The sequence below is a fragment of the Citrus clementina genome, unplaced genomic scaffold (assembly GCF_000493195.1).
Source record: "Citrus clementina cultivar Clemenules unplaced genomic scaffold, Citrus_clementina_v1.0 scaffold_5, whole genome shotgun sequence".
Taxonomy (NCBI): Eukaryota; Viridiplantae; Streptophyta; class Magnoliopsida; order Sapindales; family Rutaceae; genus Citrus; species Citrus x clementina.
Genome location: NW_006262201.1, coordinates 6861256 through 6879002, shown reverse-complemented (window position 1 = coordinate 6879002; position 17747 = coordinate 6861256). Strand labels below are relative to the sequence as shown.

Genomic DNA, 17747 nt, shown 5'->3' with positions numbered 1-17747 from the left:
TATAAAATATTTAAAATAATATATATTTTATAATTTTTTTAATAAAATCCGAGTTCCGGGTTTATCAAGTAATACCCAAGACCGACCCGGCTTCATACCCGGGCTGGGTAATGGGTACGGTCCGGGTCCGAACCGGACGGGTATTTTTGCCACCTCTACAGTCACTCTTTCTCTAATTGGATGAAGGTGAACATATCAGTCAATAATAAGAGTTCCGTAAATAATCCCCTGCATTACTGGTACGAATACAAAAAAATACATTGAGTCATAATAGATTTGATTTAGATTAAAGCTCAAGAACTCTAGATTTACTAGCCATTTAAATTATTCAATAAAAACGTAATGTTCACCGAAGATTGCTTGCATATTAATTTGAAATGTCGAATATGACAACATCAAGTTTTGGCATGCTGTTAACATTTAATGTATGTGCATGGAGCGGGGTAACGTAGTTCAACTTTATTGGGCAATTTATGTTCTCAAATTAGAAAGATCCCTTTATATTCTCAAATAAGATCTAATAGTATCATGTATTCAACTGTGGATTAGTATCATGTTACGGGATCGACTTGGCTGGGAGAAGGGAGATTGAGAAGAGACTGAACGTGAGATTTTTCGGCTGACCGGAGACCGGTCTTTCTGGTGGACCATAGCGTCGTTAGTATGTTGTCGAGTGCTACTATAGTCTACTCCCACCAATATTTTGGGAGACATCTAACTTGTATCCAGATTCTGGAAAATGGGCCTCATTAGAAGTCTAGTAGCGAAATAATTAAGTTTATTTCCACAAGGAATGTTTTGTTCATTGCTTATATTTTGGTGGGGATGTAGAGCACTAACCCACCTGAATAATTTCCAATACAATTGATATCGCAGCATTCTAGGTCATATGAGGACAAACATGTAGGAAAGTTCATCTAGAAAATTAGTGCAGCGGCACTTTCAATCAAATTGCTATATTGAGCAACAATTGATGAATAAAATTGTTATTCAACCTATAGGTAGCTAACACAAATTTTAATGACCTTCACATAGAAGCAGTGGCAGTGCCACGAATATAATTTAGAAAACTTTCGATAAGATAACAAGTACCAAATTTTTGAGACTTCACTGAAATATTCTCATTCAACCAATTTACAACCATCTTCCATATGTTTTCATATTTTAACATGTTGAATGATAATCTCACTATCAACACCGCAAAAAATACATCATTTTTTATGTATATAATTAGGTTATCATTTCTAATAGAGCATCTTGAGCAGTTAGCTTCAAAAAATTAAGCAAACTATTGTCTGATTTTTAAGATATTTTTAAGTAATTTTATCAACTAGAAATTCATCACCCAGTTAACAAAAAATGACACAATATTGGTCAATGACATATAGCATTAGGATTTAAATTGGTACTCAATTGTTGGGATCTCTAATATTATTGAACATGATTTACTGATTAAATTCAAATCTTGAACCAGTGACCATGAATGAAAGAATATCACGAAAGGTGTTAAGATGCACGTGGATATTGGTATTAGCGATCATGTTTAGGCTATTTACACATCTAAACAATAATCGTCACTATTTTCTCTCACTATATTTTCCGAAACTAATTTTTGCAAAAAGTCATCATATTTGTGCATTAAATCAATTTTAAGAAATTTTGCTTTAATCAAGAAAATTGATTTAGTCACCATTAGTTTTGTTGTGGTAAGATAAAGTATTGGTAGTTGTTGCATACATGTTCTTTTTAAAAGGCATGAATTTTCTCTAAATGTTAAATCATGTTTTTTGAGAATACGGAGTAATAATAATATCACCACAAATATAGATGATACTTTGTAGCATGACCAATTGATCAAAAGAAAGATTTTATTGTTAAATGACTTCTTAAATGATTATAAATTGAAAATACTTTTTACATTATAACTTAACTTATTATGAGATTTATCTTACTTAAGAAATAGATTGTAAAATAATTAATTTTTCTAATTTATGATTCTTTGTAATTATTACTATATATTTTATATTATTAACAATATTATACATAGTTTTTTTACCAAGTTGACGGCTCACCCCACGTCTCCAACATTATTTAATTTTAATCAACTTGTTCGTAGTGCAGATGTGGGATGGAGATCTATAAGAAGAGCAGGGGCTGCAGACACCAGAAGAATTAAAAGAATCTCGTTTGAAAAGCATCGAAAATGAATATAGTGGGAAAATCAAGATAAGCTAATAGTTTTCTGTTTCTGCATCTCTCTTACCGTCTCTGTTATATTTGCTTTTAACAACTCAAATATTTAGGATTTATTTACCAATTGTTATTCTACGTCACAAATACTCTCTTTTTTTTAATCGCACTGTTTTATAATTTAACATGTCTTTTAGGTCAATAGTCTACCAAATAATCATAATTAAAGCATATAAAATGTATTTCTAATTTCAGAAGGCATCTAGAACTTTATTCTCTGCTTTACTTCTAAATTAATTAGCCAAAGGAAGTTTGGCTTTCAGCAGAGCACTTTAAAAAGAAAATGAGTCATCTTTAACTTTTATGCTCATCCTTGATGTCTCCATCACACTATAATTTTTTTTTTTTAAAAAAAAAGGCTAAAGTAGTGACAGTTCACAGTTGTAATGCATCTTCACGTTAACAATTGTGAGGAAGTGAGGACTGTAAATTTACTTTCTGTCTATTTATTCTTTTGGTATACGTGCATAAATATATATGTCAGGAAATTGAATTGTATGATTTTCATGATAACTCTTAAATGCATGCATCCATATCTCTCTATTTTCAAAGATGGTAATGGAAAACTGTGTTACTCTCTCTTAACATTACACTAATTCTATGTAAGAGTTTAGTGGCAATCTCGAAATAAAGTTATTTTTTATAAACAGGGGGAGGACCTACTTCTTTTATAACTAAAATACATAAAATGTATAAATATATCTAATATGGACTTACTAAGAAATCATGTGAGACATTAAGGAAATGTTTGGTACCATTTTTTGGCAAACTGTTTTTCGTTTTATGACAGCATTAATGCGTAAAACTTGTTTGGTGGATGTATTTTTTGAATTACAAACAAAAAATACAAAATTGAATAGTTTTTGGTTTCCCCCCTTTTGTTTCATTAATTTACAGAACGTTAAATTTTCAAACCTATACCTTTAGAATTTGGAAAAATTTTCATGCAGACTCTCAAATTTTCAAGAAGAAATGCCAAAACTTTTTCTTAACCATAATACTTTTTTAATATAATAATTAGAAAATTGACATTAAAAGTTTTAATTAATACAAATATAATATAAATAATATAACCTGTGTAGTAGACTAATAGCATTAAAGTATTTTTAATATTTAAAATAATTTTAAACTATGATAATATAACCTGTGTACGAATACAGAAAGATACATTAAGTCATAATAGATTTAAAACTCACGGACTGTTGATTTACTGGCCATTTAAATTATTCAATAAACATGTAATGTTCACTGAAGATTGCTTGCATATTTTTCAATTTGAAATGTCGAATATGACAACAACGAGTTTTGGCATGCTGTTATCATTTTGTAAAACTACCTAAACATTTAATCTAGGACTTTATTCTCTGCTTAACTTCTAAATTAATTACCCAAAGGAAGTTTGGCTTTCGGCAGTAATAACATTGAAGGCATTTTGATATTAAATTTTTTTTAAAGGAAAATTCTTTAAATTAAGATGAGGTTGGATACCTGTCCTTTTCAGAAGGCACGCGCCTCGAAGAACGTGTATTATGTGTTTGAGAGAAAAATGAGCAATAACGTCATATTTGTGGAATTTAGCTAAGCGGGTTGGCCAGTTTCTTGGCATATTCCTTGCAAATTCTTCCATGGTGTTTAATTTTACACCACTAACCACTTTGAGATAGGACAGAAGGAGATATGTTTTAGAGTAATGATATAGCCACAAACTCTTGTACAAACTTATTTTGTACAAATTGACGTGGCATGATAAGATTGGTTGAATTAAATATCACTTGGCCCACATGATTTGTTTTTATTATTTTATATTTTCATTCAACCAATGAATTAATGCCATTTTAGTTTGTACAAAATAAGTTTGTACAAGAGTTTGTGGCTGTATCATTACTCTATGTTTTAACATTTCTTGTAGCAAATAACAATACCTCTGGGCGCTACAGACAGAAGGAGATATGCTGGACGTCCACCTCCGACTATTTTGTGAGAGGTTAAAAAGGGTGTTAGCAGGTGAAGAATGCGCGTTGACTTTGCCTGATTCAACAAATTTAACTCCCCTTTTTCAAAACCTTCTAACGGAGTCCGAGATTATTGCTACCACTCTGCTCGGAAACTTTGAATCTGACATGGCTCGGCTTTTGTTTCAACTTGTTAAAGAACGATTCGATGAATCCAAATTATCTTTGCCTTTTTCGCAACTGTTGCAGGCACAAGAAAGCGATGAAGACGTTAAAAGAGGAGGTATTTTGGAAATTCTGGAGGACATCAATGACTTTGTCCATGAATCTGAGGAAGCCATTGACACATTCTTCATCAACATCATGCAGCAGCAAAACAGTCAAAACGAAAGTGAAAGCAGTACTAAAATGGCTCTTCTTTTTGGACTCCACAGTAAAATCATTGATATTAGAAATCGGATCCAACAACTCCCACCCGGCGACAATGGTTTTGATATCAGTGAAAAAAGTAACGAAATCATTCACCTATTGAATGAGGGACAACCTCGGCTCGATATCAGTGAATTTGAAAGGGGCAGAGAGAAGTTGTTTGATGTATTGATTGAGGGACCATCTGGGCTTTCAGTGGTTGCAATTCTCGACAGCAGTGGCTTCGATAGGACTGCTTTTGCTGCAGATACTTACAACAATAATCATGTCAAGTTCTATTTTGACTGTCTTGCTTGGGTCAGGGTTTCTGTATTCTACGATTTGGGCAAGCTATTGGATGACATAATCAAGTCTGTGATGCCTCCATCTCGGGTTAGTGTAATTATCGGTGAAGATTATCAATTCAAGGAATCTATTCTTCGAGATTACCTAACAAACAGGAAGTACTTTATTGTGCTTGATGATGTCTGCGATAACATTGAGATATGGGATGATCTTGAAGAAGTTCTTCCAAATAATCAGAATGGAAGCAGAGTATTGATATTGGTCACTGATCCAGACCTCCTTGCGTCGTTGGAAATGGAAAATGGAGAGAAGATTCGGCTTGATTCGGTGCTCATTGGAGGACCATTGATCAGATTAAAGCATGAAGCCTGGCAATTTTTCATCCTACACTATGGAAGTATGCCATTAGAAAATTATGTTCAAGGCGAAGCGATTCCGACAATTTGGAGGCAAATTTTTTCTGTGATGGACTTGCCTTTTCACTTGAAAGTCTGCTGCATCTATTTGTGTGTCTTCCCTCCAAGTATTGAGATATCCACGCGGCAATTATATCAGTTGTGGGTAGCTGAAGGTTTCATACCATACAACGGTGAAGAAAGTGCCGAACATTACTTGAAAGAACTAATCCATCGCGGCTTCATTCAAGTGAGTAAGAGAAGCGCCGGAGGCACAATTAAAGCGTGTTATGTTCCAAGTTTTGTATATACTTCATTGTTATTGTTGGCACAGGAGACGGGATTTCTCTGGATGCCTGGAATGGAAAAGGAATCAAGGGCAAATGTTAAACGGTACATCATTTGGGAAAATCTGATTGACTTCTTTTCTTTAGAATATTCTTACATCTATCTCCAATCTTTTCTGAATCACAGTTCAGAAAGCGATCATCTTAATCCGAAAGATTGCGAGAATTTTTTTAAATGGTTCAAATACCTTCGGGTATTGAGCATGGGTTCTGCAGTCCTGGACCAATATCCACCCGGATTAGAAAATTCATTCCTTTTGAAGTATTTGAAATTGAATATCCCTTCGCTCAAATGCCTTCCTTCACTGCTATGCACCCTTTTAAACCTTGAAACACTAGAAATGCCATCTAGCTACATAGATCAGTCACCAGAGGATATTTGGATGATGCAAAAACTCATGCATCTAAACTTTGGTTCTATCACTCTGCCCGCACCTCCAAAAAATTATTCTAGCTCTCTGAAAAATCTCATTTTCATATCAGCTTTAAACCCTAGTAGTTGTACTCCTGATATATTGGGCAGACTACCTAGTGTTCAGACTCTTCGGATATCTGGAGATTTGAGTTGCTATCAATCTGGGGTTTCCAAAAGCCTTTGCGAACTCCACAAACTTGAATGCTTGAAGCTGGTGAATGAGAGCAAGCCCTCACGGATTGTCCTGTCTGAATACCAATTTCCCCCAAGTCTGATCCAACTGAGCTTATCAAATACTGAGCTAATGGAGGATCCCATGCCAATTCTGGAAAATCTTCCATGCCTTCGAGTGCTGAAACTGAAGCAGAACTCGTATTTAGGAAGAAAGCTTGCTTGTGTTGGCTTGAGTAGCTTTTCCGAACTTAAGGTTTTGCACTTGAAATCAATGTATTGGCTAGATGAGTGGACGATGGGGGCTGGAGCAATGCCGAAACTTGAAAGCTTAATTGTCAACCCATGTGCTTACTTGAGAAAGCTTCCAGAAGAGCTGTGGTGCATAAAGAGCTTGCGCAAATTGGACTTACACTGGCCCCAGACACAGTTGAGACAAGGACTACGGACTTTCGAGGATATGGAGTGGCGGTATGACATCCAGTTATATCCTTACGGAATCTGATGGATTGAATTGGGTGAGTTTTAATCTTATCTGATAACTCATATTTTTATATGCATTTTCTTTTTGCCCACTTTGTCAATAGATTTATGTTTATCGTAAAACCTTCAAGGAGGTTATAAAAATCCATTTCATTCCACCGATTACATTGAGGATTTTAATGAATCCCAATCTTAGGTAACACGCTGATACCATTAAGATATCAAATGTGGGAGATAAGAGACTATTAACTTTAAGCTCCGTTTGATACAGTTTTTCAAGTAGAACTTATTTAAGTAGAGGTTTTGCTAAAAAAAATTAGTTGTTTGGTTGTCAATAAGAGTTTTTATTAAAAATTTATGAAATTACTTTAATAGACAAGTCTTTTAAAGTTATATTATGAAAATAATAAATAAGATTGTTAAATAAGTAGAGGATATTATAGATATTTTGACATTTGAAAAAGTTTTTCAATCTCTACTCCCAAAAAACTCAAAATTTGAGCTTTTGTTAAGAGAGGTAAAATTACTTATTTAAGCTTCAAAAACTTTATTAGAAAAACAACCAAACAATAACAAAAATTATGATAAGAGCTTATGAGATTAAATAAGCACTTATTGCCATTAAATAAGTCATATCAAACAGGCACTTAAGAAAACCAATAGAGACCGATAAGTTAGAAATAACTTGCTAAGTTGAGAAATACGACTGACAAATAAAATATGGTTCCCAAATAAATTAGGTTTTAACAAGTTTTCATTTAGAAATGCATTTTAATCCAATGATTTATCACAATGTACCACCAAACTGAACAAAGAAAGAAAGATATAGTATAATTACAAGTTTCTTGATTAAGATATATTATTACGAATTAAAGCAAATACAATTGACTTGAGGAACTACTTTTTGTGTTTCTTTATAAGTATGAATATGTACCAACAAAACTCTTCTTAAAATCAAAAAAAAAATCTCTCTTTAAATTAGTAAATATTCATTTACCAATAAGTTAATAAATTATTCATTCAATAATAAATAAATAACTTCTCTAAAATAATATTTTTTTCATAGTCCTAATAATATTATTTTATAGATACTATCTACATTTATTGTGCAATAATTAAAAAAATTATATTTTTTAAAAATATAATTGCAATCCAGATACTTATACATTTATAATACAACTCTGAAATATATCAAGACTAATTCGAAAATCTACTTCAACTAATAATAATATTAAGGAGAAATTAACCCTAATAGACATTTTTACAATTTGATTTAATATAAATTTTCTTGTAGAAATTTATCTTTTTTAAGAAAATATTTGATTAACAAATTATTATTATTATTATAGCGAAAATAAAAGGCAGCGGCAGAAGAAGTTTCTAGCAACAAAATCAAACATTTGCATTTTTCATTTCCCAAAACCCTTCACTCTCTCACTCGAGACACTCACCGACGCGCAAGCAATGGCCCATACCGCCATCTTCCGCCTCCGCTGGTCACTACCGTCCGTCGCCGCTCTCCGCCGCTCTCTCTCTGCGGCGGTCCCTGCACTCTTCGCATCCACTCCTCTGGTAAACCCTTCCATTTCATCGGCGTCGTTATCGCTAATCTTATCCTACTCCATCATTATCCAATCTCGGCCGTAACCCACGCCCGAAGAAATGGTTCGGACCTATGAAGAGACATGCGCCAAAGGACTCAACATTAGGTCTTTCTCTATTTTCTCTTTCTCTGTAACTCTATTTATATTTTTAATTAAATTAATTATTGTTATCTGAATTTATTTTTTATATTTTAAATTTTAAACCCCTTTGTGGTTGAAGGTACATTTTTTAAGCTTAATTAGAAAGTTGAAGGAAATGAAAAGAGAATTTATATCGAGATGTAATTTTGAGATAAAACTGTTTTTTCATGAGCTTCCAATTTTACTGTTAGTGATTCGAAATCAGCATTTCAATCCCACACAGAAGCTAAGCAAGCTTAGAAAATTGATAGCTTCCCCCCCCCCCCCCCCCCCCCCACCCAAAAAAAAAAAGAAAAAAAACCCCCAATTGAAGATGGAAGTATTAGGTTCAGAAGTATAGAGAATGTTTGTGTGACGTGGGGATGGTAGATGGTTAATGTTAGTTCATTTATGAGGTGTGATTAATAGTTGAAGTTCTCTAATTATCCCTAAGTAGATTTTATCAGACTTTCCCAAATACAAAACAGATTGTTAAATAATGGTTTGGCTTCCTTTTTTATTAATTTGGTTCCTGGATTATGTTTCATGGCATCCTGTGCTCAGTGTAGCCTTATCTGTTTCAATCTTTTCTGTATTGTTTTTCCTTTTTTTTTGGTTGTTGGGGGGGGGGGGGGGGGGGGGGATCAATTGTTAGTGTCATGTTTTGCCTTTGATGGTATAAGAATATTTGCCTATAATGTAAATTATGCACAATAGGAACATGTCTATTTATGATGTTTTGGACACTTTCTCATTCTCGATAGCTATCCTCAATTTGAAACTGGTGGTTTGCCATTGTGTTGTTGGAGCAATGTAATGGATGCAGCTGTCACTGATAAGTTCGATGGTTACTGCACATGTGTAATTTGTCTTTCATGTTTTTTCACTTTTTTCCCCCAAGGTTTAAGCCTTTTTTCTCTATCTTTAATTGTTTATTCATATGTATTCTGGTGTTGGCTTCCAATGTTTTGCTCAGATGCATTGTGTTTGACAGTAACGAAATATGATCATTGGTTACTGCACATGTGTAATTTGTCTTTCATGTTTTTTGATCGGCATGGATTTCTGTAATGTTAGGAATGATTTTAAGGAAGAAAATGGTGGAAAAAATGGTTGTGGGACGAATTTGGTTTCCTCTGTTTTTGTGACAAACAGAGCAGCGAAACTTGAAGAAACTTGAGCGCATTCATGACTCTGATACCATGTAGAAACTTGTTTTTATTTCTTGAATAAAACATTATACACTGAGCGTTATTTATAGATGCAGAAGCTACATTTTTTCAAAGATTACATATGTGAATACGGAAGGAAATGTGTCGATCCGTTCGGTGCGGATCGTGTCTTTGACAAGTGCGGATTCTGCCTTTGAAAACTTCCTTCAATGCCGTTTTATTTGACATTCTCAACAAACAACACCATCCAGACTTTCAGTTTCAATTTTAATTCAGCATTGATTCATGAGACAGGGCATTGTTTTATTTAGCAGATTTTGAGGATTTGCTATAAACATGCTATGGTTGCAATGTTGTCTACAAACTTGAACTTTTGCACTCCTTTTGCTATTTTGAATATGCTGGTATGTATGTGTGTCTGTATGTATATATTCTATTTTAATCAATGTTTTTTTGCTTAGAAGTACTCCATTTAAGCCCCGGACTTGCAGGTATGGTTTGGATAGCTTTGGACTTGTATGGTTTGGATAGTGGCTGTGCCACGAATATAATTTAGAAAACTTTCGATAAGACAACAAGTACCAAATTTTTGAGACTTCACTGAAATATTTTCATTCAATCAATTTACAACCGTCTTCCATATGTTTTCACATTTTAAAACGTTGAATGATAATCTCATTATCAACACCACAAAAAAATATATCATTTTTTATGAATATAATTAGGTTATCATTTATAATAGAGCATCTTGAGCAGTTAACTTGGAAAAATTAAGCAAACTATTGTCTAATTTTTAAGATATTTTTAAGTGATTTTATCAACTAGAAATTCATCACCTAGTTAATAACAAAATGACACAAAATTGGTCACTGACACATAATTGGTCAATGACACATAACATTGGGATTTAAGTTGGTACTCAATTGTTGGAATCTCTAATATTATTGAACATGATTTAATGATCAAATTCAAATCTTGAACCAATGGACATAAATGAAAGAACATCATGAAAGATGATAAGATGCATATGGATATTGGTATTAAGGATTATGTTTAGGCTATTTATACATCTAAACAATAATCGTCACTATTTTCTCTCACTATATTTTCCAAAATTAATTTTTGGAAAAATCATCATATTTGTGCATTAAATCAATTTTTAAAAAAATTTCTTTCATTGAGAAAATATTTGTCATGGCAAGATAAAGCATGGGTAGCTGTTGCATACATGTTTTTTTTAAAAGGCAAGAATTTCCTCTAAATGTTAAATCATGTTTTTTGAGAATACTGAGTAATAATATTATCACCATAAATATAGATGATATTATGTGACATGACCAACTGATCAAAGAACGATTTTATTGTTAAATGACTTCTTAAATGATTATATATTGATAACGTTTTTTTTATGTTATAACTTATTATGAGATTTATCTTACTTGTGTAATAAATTATAAAATGATTAATTTTTCTAATTTATGATTCTTTATAATGATTAATATATATTTTTTATTATTAGTAATATTATGCATGAGTTTTTTTACTGAGTTAACAATTCACCCCTCATGTCCAACATTATGTAGATTGATTTTAGAGATGTGGGCTTTTTAGTTTAGAGAAGATGATTTGTTAATTGAAAATTTGGGCATTTATTTTGACGAACAAAATGTGGCTATTTTGATTATTGTTTTGAACTGAATTTGTTTTGGAGAAAAATCAGAGGGGTAAACATCATAACTGCAGTTGTGATTAGAACTACATTTTAGTTTTGTTCATGCATGTATGGTTTGGCTGAATTTGCAGTACGCATAGTCGAAATTTGCCAAGTGAATTGTGCATCAATGTGATTGTGATCAAGTGACACTCTTCTTTAATAGCCCCTTCAGCACTTCAGCTACGTTCTCTTATCCTTTATTTATTTTTCAGCCACAATTACTTCACTCAGATTGGATCAATAATGCCTCAGCAAATTCATTAACAGCAAGACCGTATGAACTGTAAGGTAGCGAAATTTATATGAACTGTAAGGTCCCTCTAGTTTCTCAAAGAAAGAGCTGTCACTATATTACATTCGACTGTAGATACAACCATTGGAGTTCCAACAATAATTGGAGTAGGTCCAGATAAGATCGCAAATGGTCAAAATAAATGGCTGATAGAAAGAGTAGACAATGATCAGAAATGAACATGACTCAATGGGTCCACTTCAAAAAGCAATTGATCAATTTCCATCAACTTTTTTTTTTTTATAAGACTTTCCATCAACTTGTTTGATAGTGTAGATGTGGGATGGAGATTTATGAGAATGGCAGGAGCTGCAGACACCAAAAGGATTTAAAGGAATCTCTTTTGAAAAGCATCCAAAAATGAATAAAGTTTTTGAATTACAAATAAAAACAAAATTGAATAGTTCTTGATTTTCACTTTTTTCACAAAGGTAAAAAAATATTTTTTTTTCCGAAAACTAAAATAAAATTTTGTCGACATCAATTCTTCGACATAACAACCTTTGCTTTCTGATGTTTAATACTACGCTTTCCAGGCCTAAAAATTCTAAAATTTTTAATGAGTCCTCTAACTGGGCTTGTGGCGGTAACAACATTGAAGGCATTTTGATATTAATTATTTTTTAAAGAAAAAAAAAACATTCTTATCAAAAAAAGAATGTTTTTTTTTTTTTTGAAAAGATAAAGGTAAAGAATGTTAAATTAACGTTTTCGGATTCTCTCAAAAGTGAAATAAGTTATCAGAAAAAAAGATTCTTACATCTTTAAAATTTGAAAAAAATTATCATTCATATCCTGAAATTTTTTAAAAAATAATACTAAAATCTTTTATACCTTTGAATACACTAATTAAAAATTTGACTTTAAAACGTTTTAATCAATACGAATATAATATAAATAATATATTTTATGTAGTAGACTAATAATATTAAAGTATTTTTAATATTTAAATAATATTAAAAAATTTAAATTATGATATTTTTTAATTTTATATTTGTATTTATTATAAAGATTTTAAATGATTTTTTGTATTAAAAAGATTTTACAATTAAAAAATGTTTTCCTATTAATAATATTAAAATTATCTTTTTGTAATATTCAATAATTCAAAGTAATTTTAATTTTAATTTATTTATTATAATATTATGTTTCCATATATTATTAAAATTACTTTAATATGATAAAATATGTATAGCAGATTGTAAAGTATAAAAAATATTTTCTTGCTTGTCAACAAAATATTTTTTTTTCCGAAAACTAAAATAAAATTTTGTCGACATCAATTCTTCGACATAACAACCTTTGCTTTCTGATGTTTAATACTACGCTTTCCAGGCCTAAAAATTCTAAAATTTTTAATGAGTCCTCTAACTGGGCTTGTGGCGGTAACAACATTGAAGGCATTTTGATATTAATTATTTTTTAAAGCAAAATTCTTTAAATTAAAAAAAAAAATTGATTTAAGCACCATCAATTATGTCAATAATTGGAGCAGTTACCTTTATGAAAAAAAAATGGTTCTCATCCACTTTTTCCAGTGGATGCAGCCACTGGAGTTACGTCAATAATTGGAGTAGCCAGACAAGATCACTAATGCTCGAAATAAATAGCTTATAGAAAAAAATTGAAAATGACAAGTAATTGACGTTCTTTTATCATATTTCTCATTGGATTCCCTAAAAATGAAATAAATTATGAGAGTCGAGAGAAACGGCAGCAAATTTTAATTTTAAAAATTAAAATATTAATAAAAACAATTAAAAAAAAATAAAATCCTTTATCATCATTCCATCTTTACAACTCTCTCTCACTAACTCCATCTAACAAACCTCTCTCTCACTGTCTCGGTCCAGCAAGACCAGTGACAATGACGACGCGACCGCCGACGATGAGATGGTCATTGCCAAAGAACCAGGCCATGTATTTTATAATTTCTCGGTTTGTGACAACAATGGAAAACTCGTGAGAATTTTGAAATTGTAGCCTAGCAAAGGAAGCAACACGTTATCTGCAAAGCGTTTTCCAGTAATATCTTATGAAATTTAATTCTTCAAGCTAACCCTTAGCTATCACAACCAGATGCATTTGCACTGTCATTACAATTTATGGAAATTAAAGTAATTAATGGTTTCTAAATCAGTTGGCTATTGAAAGTGTGGCTTGAAAATTGACTAACTCTGAGATTCTCCAACAAATCATATTCTAAATATAGTCCTTTTTCCTCCTTCTAATTAATAGCTTCCCAATAAAACCAATCTACCCTTGGGAGAACCAAAGCGTTAATTTCTTGTAATGCAAAGGGCCAAAGAATTTCAAATCGTGAAAAAGACTGTGTGAGTGAGAGAGTGAGAGAGAGGGCTGCTCGACAGAGATGGTGAGAGAGTTGCAAAAATGAAGTAAGGAGTAGATAAAATTCTATTTTCTTTATTATTTTTTATTGATATTTTAATTTTTTTAATTAAAAAAGGGTGAGAGATTTTGGGAGTCCTATTTCTCTATCCCTCCCAGATACCAAGTATTTTCTTTTTGAAAAAATTATCACGAAGGCCCTCAATTTTTTAAAAAGTAACAATAAGGTCTTTTTTTTTTTAACCATAATACCTCATGAATATACTAACTAAAAATTTGATTTTAAGAATTTTTAATAATACAAATATTATATAAGTAATATGATCTATGTAGTAGACTAATAACATTAAAATATTTTTAATACTTAAAATAATATTAAAAATTTTAAATTATGATATTTAATTTTATATTTGTATTTATAATAAACATTTTAAATAAACCTTTGGGTTAAAAAATTTTAAAATTAATACAATGTCCCCATATTAATAATATTAAAATTATTTTTTATAATATTCAAAATAAGTTAAACTTTAATTTTTTTATCGTAATATTATGTTTCTATTTATTATTAAATTACTTTAATAAGATAAAATATGTATAATAAATTGTAAAATATAAAAATATTTTCTTGCTTGTCAACAATTTTTTTTTCCCCGAAAACCAAAAAAAATTATGTCAATATCAATTCTTTAACATAACGACCTTAGCTTTCTGATGTTTAATACTGCTCTTTCCATGACCAAAAATTCAAAAAAAAAAATTATTTAATCCTGTTTTTGGGCTTGCGGCAGTTATGCCATTGAAGGGTATTTGATATTAAAATATTTTTTTAATGAAAAATTCTTTAAATTAAAAAAGAAACAATTGATTTAAGCACCATCAATTATGTTATGGTAGTAATTAAATAAGATAAAGGTTGGATACCGATTGGGATACCTGTTCTTTTCAAAAGGCACGCGTCTTGGACTTTTCTCTAAATGAACGCGTACCCTTTTTTTGAGTTAAAAAATGAGCAATAATGTCATATTTGTGGAATTTAGCCACTTACACAATTTCTTGGCATTTTCCTTTCAAATTCTTCCATGGTGTTTAATCTTTCAGCTATACCTCTGAGTGCTACGGAGAGAAGGAGAAATGCTGGAATTCCACCTCCGACTGTTTTGTGAGAGGTTGAAAAGGGTGTTAGCAGGTGAAGAAGGCACGTTGCCGCTGCCAGATTCAACAAAATTAACTCCACTTTTTAAAAACCTTCTTACGGAGTCCGAAATTATTGCTACTACTCTGCTGGGAAAATATGAAGCTGACATGGCTCGGCATTTGTTTCAACTCATTAGAGAAAAATTCGATGACTCCAAAATATCTTTGCCTTTTTTGCAACTGTTGGACTTAGAAGAAAGCGATGAAGAAGATGTTGAAAGAGCAGATATTTTGGAAATTCTGGAGGACATCAATGTCTTTGTCCATGAATCTGAGGATGCAATTGACACATTCTTCATCAACATCATGCAGCAGCAAAACAGTGAAAACGAAAGTGAAAGCAGTACTGATATGGCTCTTCTTGTTGGACTCCACACTAAAATCATTGATATTAGAAATCGGACGCAACAACTTCCACCCGGCGACAATGGTTTTGATATCCGTGAAAAAAGTAACGAAATCATTCGCCTATTGAGTGAGGGACATCGTCGGCTTGATATCAGTGAATTTGAACGGGGCAGAGAGGAGTTGTTTGATCTATTGATTGAGGGACCATCTGGGCTGGCAGTGGTTGCAATTCTCGACAGCAGTGGCTTCGACAAGACTGCTTTTGCTGCTGATACTTACAACAATAATCATGTCAAGTTCTATTTTGACTGTCTTGCTTGGGTCAGGGTTTCTATACTCTACGATTTTGGCAAGATATTGGATGACATAATCAAGTCTGTGATGCCTCCATCTCGGGTTAGTGTAATTATCGGTGAACATTATCAATTGAAGAAATCTGTTCTTCGAGATTTCCTAACAAACAAGAAGTACTTTATTGTGCTTGATGATGTCTTTGATCACAGTGAGATATGGGATGATCTTGAAGAAGTTCTTCCTGATAATCAGAATGGAAGCAGAGTCTTGATATTGGTCACTGATCCAAACCTCCTTGCGTCGTTGGAAATGGAAAACGGAGAGAAGATTCGGCTTGATTCGGTGCTCACTGGAGGACCATTGATCAGATTAAAGCATGAAGCCTGGCAATTTTTCATCCTACACTATGGAAGTATGCCATTAGAAAATTATTTTCGAGGCGAAGCGATTCCGACAATTTGGAGACAAATTTTTTCTGTGATGGAGTTACCTTTTCACTTGAAAGTCTGCTGCATCTATTTGTATGTCTTCTGTCCAAGTATTGAGATATCTACGAGGCAATTATATCAGTTGTGGGTAGCTGAAGGTTTCATACCATACCACGGTGAAGAAACTGCCGAACATTACTTGAAAGAACTAATCCATCGCGGCATCATTCAAGTGAGTAAGAGAAGAGCCGGAGGCATAATCAAAGCGTGTTATGTTCCAAGTATTGTATATACTTCATTGGCTTTGGTGGCAGAGATTACGGGATTTGTCTGGATGCGTGAAAGGAAAAGGGAACCACTGGCAAATGTTAAACGGTGCTTCATTTGGGAAGATCTGATTCAGTTTTTATCTTTAGAATATTCTGACACGCGTCTCCAATCTTTTCTGAATAACAGTTCAGAAAGCGATCGTCTCGCTCTGATAGATTGCGAGAATTTTTGTAAAAAGTTCAAACACCTTCGGGTATTGAACATGGGTTCTGCAGTCCTGGACCAATATCCACCCGGATTAGAAAATTTATATCTTTTGAAGTATTTGAAATTGAATATCCCTTCGCTCAAATGCCTTCCTTCACTGCTATGCACCCTTTTAAACCTTGAAACACTAGAAATGCCATCTAGCTACATAGATCAGTCACCAGATGATATTTGGATGATGCAAAAACTCATGCATCTAAACTTTGGTTCTATCACTCTGCCCGCACCTCCAAAAAATTATTCTAGCTCTCTGAAAAATCTCATTTTCATATCAGCTTTAAACCCTAGTAGTTGTACTCCTGATATATTGGGCAGACTACCAAGTGTTCGGACTCTTCGGATATCTGGAGATATGAGTTACTATCAATCTGGGGTTTCCAAAAGCCTTTGCGAACTCCACAAACTTGAATGCTTGAAGCTGGTGAATGAGAGCAAGCCCTCACGGATGGTCCTGTCCGAATACCAATTTCCCCCAAGTCTGAGCCAACTGACCTTATCAAATACTGAGCTAATGGAGGATCCCACGCCAATTCTGGAAAATCTTCCACTCCTTCGAGTGCTGAAACTGAAGCAGAACTCGTATTTAGGAAGAAAGCTTGCTTGTGTTGGCTTGAGTAGCTTTCCCGAACTTAAGGTTTTGCACCTGAAATCAATGTATTGGCTAGATGAGTGGACGATGGGGGCAGGAGCAATGCCGAAACTTGAAAGCTTAATTGTCAACCCATGTGCTTACTTGAGAAAGCTTCCAGAAGAGCTGTGGTGCATACAGAGCTTGCGAAAATTGGATTTACATTGGCCTCAGACAGAGTTGAGACAGAGGCTACGGACTTTCAAGGATATGGAGTGGCGGTATGACATCCAGTTATATCCTTATGGAATCTGATGGATTGAATTGGGTGAGTTTTAATCTTATCTGATAACTCATATTTTTATATGCATTTTCTTTTTTTCCCACTTTCTCAGTA

The 17747-nt window shown here is 32.8% G+C and overlaps 2 protein-coding genes across 6 annotated transcripts in view; both read left to right on the top strand.

The window, feature by feature from the left end:
- Nucleotides 1-4199: 4199 nt before the first annotated feature.
- LOC112098379 (disease resistance RPP8-like protein 3) overlaps nucleotides 4200-17747 on the top strand; it is a 14022-nt gene continuing 474 nt past the window's right edge. Inside the window, exons 1-3 of one of the 2 annotated variants that reach the window (XR_002905492.1) lie at nucleotides 4200-6762; nucleotides 8077-8436; nucleotides 9529-9705. Coding sequence is in view for 1 of the 2 variants with exons in the window: in XM_024184569.1 (XP_024040337.1) it covers nucleotides 4200-6749 (2550 nt within the window). In the remaining variant the exon portion in view is untranslated. Of the gene's footprint in view, nucleotides 6763-8076; nucleotides 8437-9528; nucleotides 9706-17747 lie in introns of those variants that run through there. The other variant, XM_024184569.1, reaches the window with a different exon arrangement.
- The window catches only part of LOC112098377 (disease resistance RPP8-like protein 3), a 21566-nt gene continuing 18758 nt past the window's right edge, over nucleotides 14940-17747 (top strand). For 3 of the 4 annotated variants that reach the window (XM_024184568.1, XM_024184567.1, XM_024184565.1), the window contains exon 1: nucleotides 14940-17678. In XM_024184568.1, the coding sequence (XP_024040336.1) occupies nucleotides 15113-17665 (2553 nt within the window). In that variant the 5' untranslated portion in view covers nucleotides 14940-15112 and the 3' untranslated portion in view covers nucleotides 17666-17678. The remainder of the gene's footprint in view (nucleotides 17679-17747) is intronic. The other variant, XM_024184566.1, reaches the window with a different exon arrangement.